Below are 16,597 nucleotides of genomic sequence, written 5' to 3'. Positions count from 1 at the left end.
GTTTGGGACTCTGCAATGCAAAAAGAAACAATGGAGAGAAAAACATATTTGACAGGTGTTAGCCTTTACTTCCTTGACAAGCAGAAAGAGGGGTGAAAAATAACTTATAACTTGGAAAACAAATTCTCTAATAGCTTGTTAAGTGTCTCCTTTGAAGGAGGTCATGAATGTGCATGAAATTAGGGTGGTGTCTAGATGCTGCAAGCTGAAAACTACATGTTCATGCACACACAGACACACGCAGATCCGCCACCTGATTCTTTTCTTCTACAGAAGGAAGGTCCATGCTAATGGACCTCTAAAAAAGTCTTATCAGCCAAAGGTCCAGTTTGTGGATTGGAGGTAATCCTGCTGTCTTTCTTCTACTATGCTCCCAAAATGCTATATGAAGGAAAAAATATCTGTGGAGTTAGCAATATGGGCACCACTACCATGTTAATGAATTGTTGCAATTGACTTGTCTTTTTTCACTGAGCATTTATAAATGTATGCTCTGGATGTTGATAACATGATATTTATTTTTGAATTAGCAAACAAATCAAAGCACATAGATGTTCCATTATATGAATTCATGCTAACATTGATACAGATATTCACCCTGGCACAGGCTTTTATTTATATTTAATACTTTTTGAACAAAGTCTAACTTTAACCTCAAGTATATTCAAAAAAGCATCATACAAACAGTTAAGAGATATGGTTGGCTTATTTTAGTCTTGGCTATATCCACTCTTCCTTCCCCAAGCAATTCCATGGAGAATATTGAAATACCATGTGCCCTGGGTTGCCATATAGAAATTTTTGAAAAATGTTCTATGGTTTCTGTTCCTTCTGTTCATGTAGAAATATGTCTGCTATTGAATTGACAGGAATTTTTCTCAAGAAAATGAGAGTCCTAAGCAGAATGTTCCTTCTGACTTCAAGAAGAACCATGAAGGTAAGGGATCAGAGTAAGGTCTTCTATATATGGTACATTTTTCCTGTTTGTATTACTTCTGATAACATCTATGATTTAGATTACATCATTTTGCATTCCAGCTGGAAGGTCTTGGGTTACTGCATGTAAAAGACCAAAGTCTTCCTTACCTGTATAAGTTGTTCTGCTGAGCCCACGGGAGTGTTCATGAGCCTGAAGCAAAGATCTCACACTGAAAAGAATAAAAGTACACTGCATTTTTTATAATTAACACAATGAGAGTTCCTTCTGCTGTAGGATTGTGAATCAGGCTTAGAGCAGAAAATTATTAATTGTTTCTGTTTATCTTTCAGCATTGCATTATTCCAGTAAGACTAAAGAAAGGCAATGCAGTTATGGTAAGTCAAGGTCTTTCTAGACCACTAAGGGGAAGAAAAGAGATCACTTGAACAAATTTTTGGGGTTTTTCTGCATAACCTTTCAGTGAATGGAGTGCCTACAGGCTGTTATGTAAAAAAACCCAAGATTTTTAAGTAGCAAGAACATTTATGAATCACTCAATTATTGGGCTATTATGTTAAATAAGCCTCAAGAACACAGTTAAACTGTTATTCGTGCATATTAATATGAGTATTCCAGCACTCATTGATCCCTTTCTGCACTTCAGTAGACCTTTGCCCCTTATTTCCAAGAACTTTAGCATACATTAGTTTTTGTGGAATAACCTTTAAACTTGTATGGAGTTTAATCAGCCTTGTATAAGGCCAGTCTTCAGCTCAATGGTAGAGTTTTTAAGAGCTGCTTAAGAGATGAATTTTCTTTAAAATATCTTCTTGTAGGAATATTTAAAGTATATTTAAAGATATGTAAATAATTAAAGTATATTTGTCTTTGGTGAGAGCAATGCTTTCTGTTGCTTTCCTCACTGACACATTATCTGCATTATCATTTTATAAACATGAAACAATTGCTCTATGGTGGAAAAGGTTTTCTACCCATTGAGCCTCATTTCCCCTCTGTTATTGATCTCATGGTGCCTCCAGGAATTCGTCTGTGTCAGTCAGAGTCCAGAAATGCTCCTGGACTGGCTGACTGGCATCACTATTCTGATTACACAATATTTTATTTTGAAAATACCTCAGTTAATTTTATTTTTAAAATGCCTCCTCATTTTTAGGCTAATAGTAAGATACCTTTAGTAGGTAAGGCATACAGGATCTGGAGAACTGTTTATACTCATCTGCAGGATCTTTTTAAATACCTTCTGTGTGTCAACTAATAAGCCTCTATTCCCCTACAACTGTAGCCCAAATTCTGCTCTTCCACTGGAATAACTTCCTTTAATTTTTAATCCGTGCAAGAGAGTGCTGAAATCGCCCTGTTTTCTTTCCCTAGGAAGGTATTTTGAGGTAGAAAAGGCCCACATAGGACTGCTTGCATCCTTTATGATCCTTTCAAGCCATATTTCAAGCCACAAGATTTTTTTTCAGATATTATAGTAAAAGAATTTCCTGGCTGGAATATATTCTGAAGTACCCAGTTTTAAACACATACTAGAGAATATATGAGCAAAGCAAGTTTTGAATGTGTAATTATACTGTAAATCTGAACCCAATAGGTAGGATTAAAATATTTGTCATAAGTGGGTTGCCAGCAAATAATTATTCTCATGAGTCATTTGGCAAACACTACAAAATAAAGGATACATTTGAGCAAATAGGATTTGATTCTGGAGATTTCATAGACAGGGAAGGAGCTGGAATTTGTTGATTTAGGAATTTTAATAAAACATTCTTCCAACTGTACTGCAAATGACCCCATGGGTCTAGATGTCTCCATGTGACTTGTTCTTATGAACAGTAAGAGTATGTCTAACTCTTTGATTTTTATTGGCAATTACACATGTACATAAACCCTGTACACAGGCTGGTACCTAAGCAGGTTGTGAATTTTGGCCTAACTTTTCTTTAAGTTTCTGTTAACCAACTGGAGACAGGATCTCCCAGACCTAATCCTTGCATTTTCAAAGGCTTACTCAGACTTTGAGTTTTGTGACTCTGACTAGAGTCACTGGACTCTGAATCATTAAAATCCCTCAAGGGCCTAAAAATTTCTCTGAAGTGCCAATAAAACTTCATTAAGACCTTGTAGCAGGATTATGAGTCTCAGAATGACCAGGTGTTAAAAATCTTGCCACTGTACATGTTTATCAATCTGCCAGAAGTTGCATATTACTTAAAAATGGTCATACATTTCACAGTTTTTTCTTTGATGCCTTCTTGGAACAGATAAAGATACCCTATCTCATATCAGGCAGATCTTCACCAGTCCACAGCTGGACTTGAATCCTCGGTTTAACCCAAAGATCAAAGAATACTATGCAGAAGTCCCATTCGACATGGTGACAGTGAAGATAGGAGCAGAACCCTCTAACTGTCAATGCCAAGTACACCTTGACGAGAAGAAAGGGCCAAGGTATGAGTGATAAAATATAAGTGTAAAAACTGAAAGTGTCCTTAACTTTGGAAGTAGGCCAGAATATTATAGAATTGTTTTGTGTTTCCAAAAGCACAGAATATCTATAGATTAGTCACAGGAAAGTCGGAGGGAGTTCAACAACACTCAGAAATATATATTTATTTGTCAATGTACTGAAGGCAGTGGTAATATGTTCTCAAGCTGTAATTAACCCTAGCTTTATGGAGTGCACAGTTGCTAGCACCTCCTCCAGCTTCTCCAGTCACTGACAGCATCAAAACTATGTGGGAACAGACCATCATTACACTGCACACAGTAGACAGTAAAGAATTAGAGCTTTCGTACCCAGGCCTTGATTTTGCACTGTGGCCTAAACTACTGCCCCCCTAGGCTTGGTCCCTCAGCCAGCAGTCTGCTTACATGGGTCAGAGTAGGGAAGCTGGGTTCAACAGAAGAAATAAATTCAAGTTTACTCATTCAGAATTATCTATTGTCATCAGAATTATATAGGATTGTCATAGAATCATAGAATCTTTTAGTTTGGAAAAGACCTTTAAGATCAACAAGTTCAACCATTAACCTAGCACTGCCAAGCCCACCACTAAACCATATCCTCAAGCACGACACCTACCCTTCTTTTAAATACCTCCATGGAAGGTGACTCAACCACTTCCCTGGGCAGCCTGTTCCAATGCTTGACAACCCTTCTGGTGAAGAAATTTTTCCTAATACCTAAACTAAACCTCCCCTGGTGAAACTTGAGGCCATTTCCTCTCGTCTTATCACTTGTTACTTGGGAGAAAAGACCAACACCCACCTCGCTACAACCTCCTTTCAGGTGGTTGTAGAGAGCAATAAGGTGTCCTCTCAGCCTCCTTTACTTCAGACTAAACAAGCCCAGTTGCCTCCTCATAAGTCTTGCTCTCTAGATTCTTCACCAGCTTCTTTGCCCTTCTCTGGACACGCTCCAGCACCTCAATGACTTTCTTGTAGTGAGGGGCCCAAAACTGAACACAGTATTCAAGGTGCGGCCTCACCAGTGCCGAGTACAGGGGATCAATCGCTGCCCTGCTCCTGCTGGCCACACTATTCCTGATACAAGCCAGGATGCTGTTGGCCTTCTTGGCCACCTGAGCACACTGCTGGCTTATGTTCAGTTAGCTGGTGACCAACAGCCCCAGGTCCTTCTCCACCGGGCAGCTTCCCAGACACTCTTCCCCAGGCCTGTAGCATTGCATGGGGTTGTTGTGACCCAAGTGCAGGACCCGGCACTTGGCCTTGTTGAACCTCATACAATTGGCCTCAGCCCATCGCTCCAGCCTGTCCAGATCCCTCTGCAGAGCCTTCCTACCCTCAAGCAGATCAACACTCATGCCCAACTTGGTGTAATCTGCAAACTTACTGAGGGTGCACTCGATCCCCTCATCCAGATCATTAATAAAGATATTAACAGAACTGACCCCAAAACTGAGCCCTGGGGAACACCACTTGTGACTGGCTGCCAACTGGATTTAATGCCATTCACCACTGCTCTTTGGACCTGGCCATCCAGCCAGTTTTTCACCCAGCCAAGTATACACCTATCCAACCCATGAGCAGCCAGCTTCTCTAGGTGAATGCTGTGGGAAATGGTGTCAAAGGCTTTTCTAAAGTTTAGGTAAACAACATCCACAGCCTTTCCCTCATCCACTAAGTGGGCCATCTTGTCATCAGCAAGAGCCACAGCTAATCTGATCTTTCAGAAATGTATAAAGGTTGAGGATAGCGGAGAGAACAAAGTCATCACTGAACATCAGGTTTGAGCACTGACCCAAAATCATCCATGATGTTTAATTGCTACTATGATCCCTGGGACAGTTTGGGCTTTCCCAGCCAGATCTCTCACAGACAGCAGCGTGTGCCAGGGACAATCCCAATAGACGCGTTGGGCATGACCTGTTTTTGGAATTTGGGAGGGACAGAAAGTGTTTATCTGGGTCAGATGCCTCAGAACCACAGAACTAGCCTTTTTACATACTAGCCATTAGTCAGTGGATAAAAGGAAGAGCAGGGAAAATGATTCACTTGGGAGGAAGAATCCTTAATGGTTACAGAGCTAGTTTTGCTTCATGGCATGAAGTGTTTATGCAACACACCATCTTCTTACTGACTGTGAAGCAGATGCTTTGACCTAGAATGTCTGCTAATAATCAAACAGTCTGTGCAGTTGTTACTGATATAATGCCTAATATGCTTCCTGTATTTTCAATAAGAAATTAGTCTTGATTTATAATTTCAAAAGAAGCGCCCATAAAATTCTTCCACCCAACTTTTTAGTGTTTTAATGTTAACCGCCTTGGCAGTTGACATGGATACATGTGAAAATCCTAAGAGATTTCTTCCTTGTAAAAGGAAAACAGAATAGCATTATGTCCTTTACGCTGAAAAGTAAAAGCCCTGGATGTGCAGGTTCTGCATCTTTCAGCATTTCTCATTTTCCTGCCAAGGGAAGAAGAGCACAGTCCAGCTTTGCTCTTGTCTGTCACTCTGAGCAGTTTGTCTGAGACTCCATCACATTTGGCTAGTGGACAATTTCAACAGCTAGCTGACACCTCTGATCTTGTTTGTCTCCCTGCTGACTTCACCACGAACATAGACCTGCCAGAAATTACTGTCTCTGGTGACTTCATTCACAGATTTCATGTCAGAATTGTTGCCACCACCACTGCTGTTTTCACTAAGTTTCACTGTCATTATTTTGTCTTCCTGAAGAACTCCTGAAGAAGTTGTTACAAATCTTTTTTTACACTGTTTTTTATTTAAAATCATATGTATTTTGTAAAATTTTAGAAAAGGAAACCTCAAGGAGCAAGTAAAGTTTAGCTGCCACAGATAAAGCAATGTAGATCTTTGTTTCTTTAGTGTTTATTCCACTTCTTTCCTGTTTTGCCTTGCAGCATTGCTAACTACCCCCTTGGCCTTGGACTGAACAAAGTCATCATTCTCGTAACAGATGATTTGCAGCCCAGCCCTCAGGTTGTGAGCAGCTACAAAATCACAATTTATCGAGAGGACCGCCCTAGTCTGCCTTTGTTTGATGACTATATGATGTGTGGGTTTGTGCAGGTATTGTCTCTATATTCTTTTGTTATACAAAATAATAGTGAATTTAACTAGTTTCTGTTCATCCAGTGGTATAAATTAGGATGCATGGGCCAAAGCTGGTGTAGAGACAGTTTTGATGAGATTAGAATCTGAGTTCTAAATGATATAATTGTATGAAATACAACATTTACACATTTTGGATATAAAAAGTAAGTCCAACATAAGTACCTGTTACAGTTACAGTGTATTTGAGAGCTCCAGGTTAATTAATCCTTACTTTGGTCAGTGAAAGCTTTACCCACCAGAGAACTCTTGTTTGCTTGTGAAAAAACAGTCCCTGTGTACTGTGCAGTGGGCAGACTGCAGTTTTCATAACTATCTATCCAAGACATTGGAGTCATGGAAATCCTTTTACCAGGAAAGATATTTATGATGACAGTGTGTTTATCACTGTTCAAGACAAATGCTGCTAGATAATTTAAGACTGAAAAGTGTTTATTCTAGAAAACCAGCAAGCACAATGGAAAAACCCACTGATGATTCCAAAGGAAGGGATGATTGCTGCTTACATCACATTTATCTGAATATAGGTTTGGAAATGCAAATAAATTACTCCTAGCAAATAACAATCCTTAGGAAGCTTGTGGGTCTCTTGAAAAAAGGGGTGAGAATCTGTATGATAGGGCTATAAAGGGGCTGGGGAAGGGCAGCTTGGGCTGAATTAGACACAAAATTGGAAGGAAGATAATGAAAGGAACAGTGAAGCTTTCAGTTAGTGAAACTATGGTGATAAAGATATTCTTCATGAGACAGAAAACCTGGGACACAGGCTGGAGTAGAGCTGTTTGAGGACTAAATGTTGGTAGTTGATACGGCAGGCAAAGCCAGTCAATTCAAAGAGGAGAGAAACATGGTAAATCATAACCAAGCACAGTGCTTTTATCTGTGGGATTTTAGGTAGATTAAAAGGTTTGGTAGGTTCATTCTAAATATTAGAGCACCCAGGAGGAATATAGTTCGTCACAATTAATTCTGCCACCAGGAATCAGGATTTTCAAAACCGTAGTGTTGAAAGTGTCATCCTTGTTCATATCAGATGCATAAACCTACCTTTATTTATCTTCTTTATTAAGATCTTTATATGTCAATATATCCTTTTTAATAAAAGTTATTTCCCTTCTCTGGTTTCTTTCTAAATACTGCAGAACAGGTTGGGAGACCAGGGTGGGAGAAGCAGAGTATTTTATGTGATGGGACAGGTCAAGAGGGATATATTTTTTATTGTGGAGAAATAAGCACTGGGGCTTAAAACAGGAGCCAAAGAGATTATAAATGTTGATAACAAATTATATGTTGACAATAATTATCTCAATCTGCAAATCAGAACTGTCAGAGAAAATGTATGTAGTAGTCATAGCCTACTGACTGCTGATCTGAATGCCTGATTATGGAGCTGTCTGGCCCTCTACCTATTCTTTGTCTCGTCTCTTACACTTATCTTAGAAGCTCAAAAGGTCAAGGACCATCTTCTTGCTCTTTGCTGGCTCAGCGCTAAACCTAGTAGTTGCTACAGTAAAAGAAATAATAAAAACATATAATACCTAAGATTTCAGTTCAGGTGTGCAGAAATTTGCCTGATACCTTACGTGTGAATTGGTATGAAAAGGAGAGCAGCAATAGTTTGAGCTGGAGTTATATTACTAGGAGAACACACTGGCTGGAAAGATGTGAGGAAAGCTCCTCTTGTTGCCCAGTTTGGGGCATGTATCTGGGTGTAGGAACAGGAATTCAACCTCATACACATCCTCCCACAATAGAGTTTACGCTGCTCTTAATGTTTTATGATAGCATTTATGAGGCTGAGTATGAATCTTTGAAGCACTGTGAAGGCAAAGAGATCTAGAATGATAAAAATGAAAAGTGTTTTAGAAGTTTCTTTTGACTGAGCTCAGTTTTCTGCTCATCTGTGAATAACTGCTCTCTAATTAATATAATTGTTCAGAGCTAGGGAGGACTTCGGGATTTTAGAGGGAAAATGAGATGAAAAGCATTCTTGTGGTATCTAATGAGGGCTATGAAGATACAGTATGAGATTCTAAAACATTTTTTTTAGATATGTTAAAGGCAAACTTATCAGACAGTGCATTTATAAAACAAATAAAGGCTGGAGCTGGAGGTAGAAACAGCATTCTAAAACACTCAGAAGTCTGTTTTTTTTTCCCCTTTTCCCTATTTACTAGAACAGAATTTATTGTCTTTTGTTTAGAGTGAAGTTTTTTATCAATACCAAACCCAGGTCTTAAATAGCATCTTTACATTCTGCTTTTCATATCAGAGAACATTATGTGTTTTTACGGGGCAGGTTAATACACCATGATCAGTGGTCTGAATGCTTGTTCTCTTAGTAACAAGACACCTGTTTTAGAAGCAAAAGGATAAATACAGCATGAACTGCTGGTGTCTTCTTTGGACACTTGACTAGGCACAACTGGGATCACACATGGGGAGAGAAAGGTCACTGACAGTGGTGTGGTCTTTCTCACAGAAGGCTTCAGTTAAAATTCTAATCCAGTGACTTTTTTTCCTGAATTTCTTTTATGTTTAATCCCATTAGGATATTCAGGTTTCACTGCAAGATGATACTATAAGGAAGGTTACAATAAAAAGACAGAGTGAGGGATGTTGTTTCCAGTCTTCTAACAATTCTCATGCTTTTGAATAATCCTGGATTAATTTCAAGGCTATTGAGTTAAGTGTGTGATTCCAAGACTTGCAGCCCCCAAAAGGGGAAAAATATTGTCCTCTCTATTTTTTGATAGCAGCTATAGTATCCTCATTAAAACCAAATCAGTAAGGGTTAAACTGTGGCATCACTGTAGCACCTTCAGCAGATTGGTTTGCCTTTCATTGTGTATTCTGCATTTTGACAGTATGGACTGCAAATTAAGAGGTTATTGGTTTGTGCTTTAACTTAATTTTGTGCAATTGTGGACAATATTCAGATTAAGTGTCCTTGAGAGAAGTGGTGACATTTCATTATCACCTGTGAAGCTGTGACACCAAGATAGGCAGGATACAAAACAAGCAGGAAAAAACAGTGAGGTCTTAAGACAGGGGTATCAGCATTACCCTCAAGTGAAAGATCCCAGACTATGTACACGCTGTCATAAAGGAAAAAATATTTTATACATTCTTGCACTGCCCATTATCTTTAAAATGCAAACAGATTTATCTATGCCTCACTTAAAGTGTGTAGTTCTACCTCTTTGATTGTTAATCTTTGCCTAGTTGCAGTCATGGAAAGTAACTGGTGATGTGCTTAGGGAATCTTGTTTGACACTGCAAACTTCTGTACCTGTAGTGTCCTGCTGCCCCATGTTTTGGGTGTTTTGGGCTTCTGTTTATTTATTTGGTTTTGTATTTGCATTGTGAGTAATGGATAGCTAATGTTATATTTTATAGCCACAGTGTGTATCATTCTCTTTGTGTGTTTGCACAAAACATGAAAAAGTACTTCCTAGCATCAGTGCAGTGCAGTGGGCTGCTGCTCTGGCTGTCCTACACCTTTCTCGGGTCTGAGAGAACAGGCTTACAGGAGGACAGCTTTAAAAACTTTCCTGATTTTTATAGAACACCTTATTCTTAAGTCTTATTATCTCTTATATGTTTATAAACCCTTTTGTCATATTAATTTCCTGGAGTCCAGACAGCATAAGTCCAACAGAGGTGATAATGAGACGCTAGTATTGCTGATTGTGTAACACCAAATGGCTGCAGTGCAGCTGGCAACAAGATGCCATTTCTCTTTCTGTCTACTGAACTTCCATTGATGAAAAAGCAATTGAGACCTACGCCTAATATAATAACTATATTTAACTTTACTATAGTCTTTGAGGGGTAGAGATGAGAAAACATTTTACAAAGTAAGAAGCCTTTTCAAAAAAACAACCCAAAATAATTTCATTTTTTTGTTATGTAAGATGCAAGAATACTTACTTTTTTCAATTCAAGTTATAAATTTCCCTAGGAAAATAAAATATTTTTACTTCATATTAAACTGTATGCTATTACAGTTACAATGCATTTTATAACAGACAATACAAGTAAAAACTGTCAAATACAGAAACATGAATTAACTCTTTGCCCAGTGCTTCCATGCAAAGATTTCAAAGAACCTTGAAAATATTAAATAATGTCCATAAAGTAAAAAGGAAAAAAAAAAGCTTAGGAAGGAAACAAAGCACTTGTCCTGTAGTAGGACAGGCTTGGAGCACATTAGTCTCTTCTGTATTTCCCATTAGCTGCATTAGATTCAGCGTGACCGCCGTTACAAACCACCCATCTCTTCTGTCTATAGGACACTGCGGGTGCCACGTGCAGACTCTTAGGTTTTGCAGTGCTTGTTGTAGCAGCAACTAACCTTCTTGGCAGCTCTGGGTTCGAGTGTCTTGCTTGAAAACACACAGAAAGTGCATCTCCGGAACTGAATATACAGCCTAATTATATCAGCAGCCAGACTGTAACATATTTGCAAAGTTAGCTTACTTCCCTTTTAGAGAATAAAAGAATGTCCCTTATAGAAGCAATCATGCATGGCATTTTTCAGTCTTCTCAGATCTAGAGCTGGTGTGATTTTTTCCAGTGGTTTTGAATTTTTCAGAAAATAACAAAAAATGTCCCAAACTTAAAAAAAAATAGTTTGAGTTATTTTTTTCTTCTTTTCCTGTTGGTTTTTTTTTTTTAATATCTTTCTGATTGTGGAAAAAGTATAAAGAAAAGCATACACTTTCTTCAAAAGAAGATGTTTTGATTCTAAGAGGGTTATTTGATTAAAAGAGATTAAAATTTGAAATTTTTATTGGCATAACTCATAAGTTAAAGATTTTAGCTATTGCTATGCTAACTCTCTTTTCAAGGATGGACTGGCTGGGACAAGCAGAAACCCCACTCATTACTGGATCTGAAATACTCAAGCCTATACCCTAAATTTTCTTCAGAAACACTGGTGAGAACATAGTATGACAGTCATTTTTTCCAGGAGGAATGCCAACTTAAGCATCCTCTTCCCTGCCTGCAGCTACTCATAAACCAGATGGGAGAACTATTTCTTTTTTTCCGAGTGGACTAGTTTCTAGGATAAGGTTCCCAGTCTTTCTATGTGAAGACAAGGGAAGGGAAGGGGCAGGAATGAGCAGCTGGGCACAGTAGAGTGGTAGTGGGTGCTGCTTAAGGCAGCTTTTGCTTTCTTAGTGAAAGAAATTCACATTGAGATTGGGTTTGAAGCTCTTGCAACTGAACAGTTATAGCTGCGCAGAAAAAAGCAGAGACATGGTTTTAAATGAGCAAGAGCTTCATGTTCAGAAATTGTAGAAGTGATTTATGGGTGAAAACACACAAAACTCTAGAAGTATATTTGCGTTGCTATTAATCTAGTAAGCATAAATTATTTTGGGTTTTGTGTGTCTGCAACCCACTCACCAGGAAAGACAAAGCAGTTTTCATATAACCTTGAGGAGCAAATATGTAGCAAACTGAATACATTGTTAAACTGGAAGCCTTTCAGATGAAAGCCACAAAATGATTAGAGAGGTAAGTTAGAAAAACTGCCATAAAAAGAAAGGTGAGGGCTTATATCTTCAACTGCTGTATGTCAACACGGTTCAATTAATTTCAGGGGAGCAATTCCAAATTACACTGATGGAGTACCTGTCGTGACAGAAACATATGGCTAAATTCTCTTCCATTATACATGCCAGCAGGTGGTAGTGAGTGAATTCACTTGCATAAAACTGCTGAAATTGTCAGTAATTTTCCTAAATATTCATGGTCAAACAACAGCTCAGGAAAACCTAAAAACTATTTGAAGGGGTTTTAAACTATTTAAAGATCAAGGGACGTATAATCACTATTCACTGTAAGTATAAAGTGAACAAGCACTTAAATCTAACAACACAACTTAGTGCTTTGAAAAGTATATTTATTAAGATATTGAAGGTAGAGGTGTAAATAATAAATACACTGAGATAATTTGCAAGTAGAGGGTTAATTTCTGTGTGTATCTCAGCACAAAATCTTTTGTCGAGTCAGCATATTATGGCTTTGTCAACATCTATACCATTGGGGGAGAGAAGGCTTGTCACATTTTCTTAATCATAACAAAGACTTGTGAGGACTTAAAGCATTGCTTTGTAGATGAGTCAGAGGAACAAATAACCATTGAGATGAATATTTTTTGCATCTACGCTCTTCTGTGCTTAACTTTTGAATCTCAACATCAGAGATGTAGCTGTTAGGTCAGTGATCAGTATCTGCTGCTTTAAGGAAAGGTATCAAAATCTCAGCAAAGCATAGATTTGTCCTTTGGGGGAATTAACATAACGCCCTGGGTTTTCTCTAGAAATCACTCACTCACTTCTTTCACCTACACAGTTGTCTTCATACCTAGGCTGCACTATCATCTGGTAATCACAGGTTCCCATAATCACAGTTCACTGTCAGACATCTGCCAGGCTCTGAACAGGCCATAGAGAGAAAATGGGCACAACTAAGGCATAAGGTAGCAAGAACCAGAAGAAAAAATGAGTTTGGCAGTGCTTCAACTTAGGCATCTCTTCCTCTAAGTATGGAATGAAAATTTGCTTTACAGTTTCCTTCTGTATCTCCTGTAGGCTGTTCCTGACAAGGACCGTGATACTTCCTGGCATTTTGGGGATGCCACATTACAGAGCCCAGACTTTGAGGCTCAAGTCCATGTTGGGTCCAGGTCCCTGGAGAAAAGCGTATAGTCTTCCAGTTTATTGCATTTTGCTTGCACTCCTGATTTTATATTAGTTGTGCTTAGTCTTCTCTATATAGCCAAGTTTCCTGTTTAACATGTGATGCAAGATTAATACCAGATAACCTCCAGGAAACCTCTCCAGAATTATCGGCAGAGACTGAAGAGAGCAGATGTTTCCATGCAGCAGCTACATTTGTCATTATTATGATGCATTGTACACTGGAAATGGTGTGTTACACAGATCACTGACAGATAAGTTGCCGCCAGTGCTTTGAGAAAAATCCATGTGAAAGCTGATTCAGTGATTCAACAATTTCAAGCCAATAATGACTGAGAAAGCACCAATGAATGCATTTTGTTTATGATCATTAGCCTGAGGATGTCCCACCATCCTAACACTCGGTTAAGTGACTCCTGACTTGAACAGTTATTTTGCTATTATGCTGCCTTGGAAAAGTGTCATTATGTGAGGAACAAAACCATAGAGGATAAACCTCAACGATCAGACAGAGCAATTCCATTCTTTTGTGTGTTCAGGCTGCTCTCCCCTTTCAAACTGATGTCATCCCATGGGCGTGCATGACACATTAAAGATACAGATGATGAAGATCTGCCCAGCAACCAGCCAAGCGGAAATTCATACTTGCATGACTACAAATGTTAGGGAGTCAAATAATGACCTGTATGATTCCAACTGGTGATTAAGATCCCACTGGCGCTGCTGGGGTGCATGATTGGATGTTTCAGCCTTACAAATGCCTTGCAATACCTGCTCCCTAAGGTGCTGCAGGATGGGGAGATGTTGAGACAGATACAGTGAATCATAGAATCATAGAAAGTCCTGAGTTGGAAGGGACTCCAAGGATCATCAAGTCCAACTCCTGTCCCTGCACAGGACAACCCCAAATTTACACCATATCTCTGAGGGCGTTGTCCAAGTGCTTCTTGAATATCTTCAGGCTTGGTGCCGTGACTGCCTCCCTGGGGAGCCTGTTCCAGTGCTCCACCACCCTTTGGGTGAGGAACCTTTTCCTAATATCCAACATAAACCTCTTCTGGCACATCTTCCTGCCATCTCCTCCAGTGCCATGGATGCAGGTTCTGTAGATACAGTGCTATCTCTGAGCCCATCAAGGACTGTTAGTACAGACTGGACTAGACCCAGGTTTTTCTGATTCTTTGCCTTTAACCACAATATTGAAATGTCTTTTTAAATAATAGCAGTGAACCATTGTGGGTGGCTGTGAAAGGAGGCAGGCAACAGTAAACGCTGGGTAGGCAATTCAGCTCCTGGGAGAACACTGTTCTCTGGAAAAACTTATCAGAAAAGGTGTCTTTATATAATTCTTGTCGGCTATGGGAGTTTTGTTTGCACTAAGTTATCAGGCAATCATCCCACATATTTAGAATAGGTTTTCACTTCCACTCCTTTTTTTCCTCTTATTTTGGATTATTTCAGTATAATACAGGCCCGGTAACGGCACTGGAATCAATTACATTTTGCTGGAGAACTGGTGGCAGTAACTTCTGCAGAAGACTCCACGTGGCACATACTTTTCTGTGGTTCTTCTTGTTTCCTCTCCCTGCCCTCCACAGTGATTCCTCCATGTGTTTCTGCATTGTGGCCCAGCTTAGGCAGGAGAGGTACAGCTTGATGGACTGATGGTTAGAGCCCTTTAGGGAAAAGAGGAAGCCACATGCTTGAATTGCCTCAGCCTGAGGGCAGCCTACAGGCTGAGTGCTTGGGGGGATTCTGACCCAGCCTGACTAACTGCAGAAAGGTTGCTTCCTTCTGGCTGTCCCTGCCCCCAGGAGGGCACCACTGGAGCCAGACCCTGGGCAGGCAGAGGCAGGCTCTAGCATGTAGCCCTGAGCTGGGTGCTCTTGAGACATACCCTCTGTACTATACTAATGATATCAACCCATGAAGGCACCTGAGATCTCTGAAGAACAGATGAGGCACTTTGGGACTCTCAGTCACCCTCTAACAGCTGTTGGTTTTCCTTGATTCCACAGGGAAGCAAGCTTAGGCCGCCTCAATCACCTTGGTGAGCCAAGCTCTTGCTTTTCAGGCTTTGCATTGCCTACATTAACTGTGTCAAATTAGGTAGTCAGAGTGTATCTCACAATTTTTCTATGCTTCCATTTCTAACTGTGCAATATTACGATACAAGAATTAACTACCCAGTAAAGTGTGAACTCTTACAAGTCTTTGGATGAGCCATGTAAGCATGAGAACTGCAAAGTATGAGTTAAGCAGTTCTCCTTTACGAGCTCCAGGAAGTTCAATGACACATTTAAAAGTACAATAATAGAAGGGGGTGGAGAGGAAGAAAAGGTCATTCAAAGTTTCTGAAGCCTTGCTGAAATATTTAGCTTATGTTTTGAGTAAATATCTCTGTCAGTGTTTGCATTCTGTCAACGTACCTGATTCATGGAGAGAAAGTTCATTAATTAGAAATAACTTGTGCTGTATGACAGCATACGAAGTGTTACAACCATGATCAGACTGCCAGGTTATAAGTCACAGGCAAATCAGTACATGCATATGGGCAAAGTGTTTGCAAAATACATGTTGCGCATGCATCTGGAATTTTTTAGAAATGGTCGTTGCAGTTTGTACTAGAGCAGAAGTTACTGTTATAAGGTTAAAATTCAGTAGCTTTGTGTGACACACCAAGGCTCTGTGGTGCCTTAGTTACATTTTTTTTTTGTGAATGGTGGCATTCATTAAACTGCTGATGTGGCAGTAGAGTGCTTACTGTGAGCAAGCTAGTGCAAGTAGAGGGAACAAGCAAGGTGCCACTGCTGCACGGCACCCAGGCCAGGCCAGTCCAGCCCCATGTTAATATGGAGTCACAGTTTCTGGTACCTGAGCTTACTGTGTCTGCAAGACTTTCTGTCATGATCACAGACATATTATGAGGGGTGCATAGTAAACACCATGCCAAGTTTAGGGCCTACAAAAGTTGCATGTTGCTTAGTGCACAGTTGTGCAAGTATACCTCGGCTCTCCCAGTTCTGAGACTCTCCAAGCAGACTGTAATTTGGATTTAGTAACAGCTTCTGTATTCGTTTTTGTGATGTCTTTAATAGTAAAAGAAAATAAAAATATCCTTAATCCAAGCCCTTTGAACAGGGAAAAGACTCCCATTGACTTCAGTGTACTTTGGATCTGACCTAACTAGACTTATTTTGTTAGCATGTAGGGCCAAAGAATGACTCCACAGAAAAGAAAGTATGCCTGCTATCGCATTTCCAGAAATAATAGCTGTGCTTTGATCATCTCAGCTTTTGATGCTAGTGGAAATTATTGTGACATTTTACTGTTAGAAAGCTGT

General features: G+C 39.5%; 1 protein-coding gene across 5 annotated transcripts in view; it reads left to right on the top strand.

Moving 5' to 3' along the window:
- Positions 1-16,597, top strand: part of CPED1 (cadherin like and PC-esterase domain containing 1) — a 155,625-nt gene that overhangs the window by 74,813 nt on the left and 64,215 nt on the right. For all 5 annotated transcript variants that reach the window (XM_064446700.1, XM_064446691.1, XM_064446677.1 and 2 more), the window contains 4 exons: positions 870-937; positions 1,270-1,314; positions 3,205-3,391; positions 6,331-6,499. In XM_064446700.1, coding sequence (XP_064302770.1) covers positions 870-937; positions 1,270-1,314; positions 3,205-3,391; positions 6,331-6,499 — 469 coding nt within the window. The remainder of the gene's footprint in view (positions 1-869; positions 938-1,269; positions 1,315-3,204; positions 3,392-6,330; positions 6,500-16,597) is intronic.

This window comes from Phalacrocorax carbo, chromosome 1, assembly GCF_963921805.1.
Source record: "Phalacrocorax carbo chromosome 1, bPhaCar2.1, whole genome shotgun sequence".
Classification (NCBI taxonomy): domain Eukaryota; kingdom Metazoa; phylum Chordata; class Aves; order Suliformes; family Phalacrocoracidae; genus Phalacrocorax; species Phalacrocorax carbo.
The sequence above is the reverse complement of the archived record's forward strand: the minus strand, read 5'-3'. Positions and strand labels throughout refer to the sequence as shown.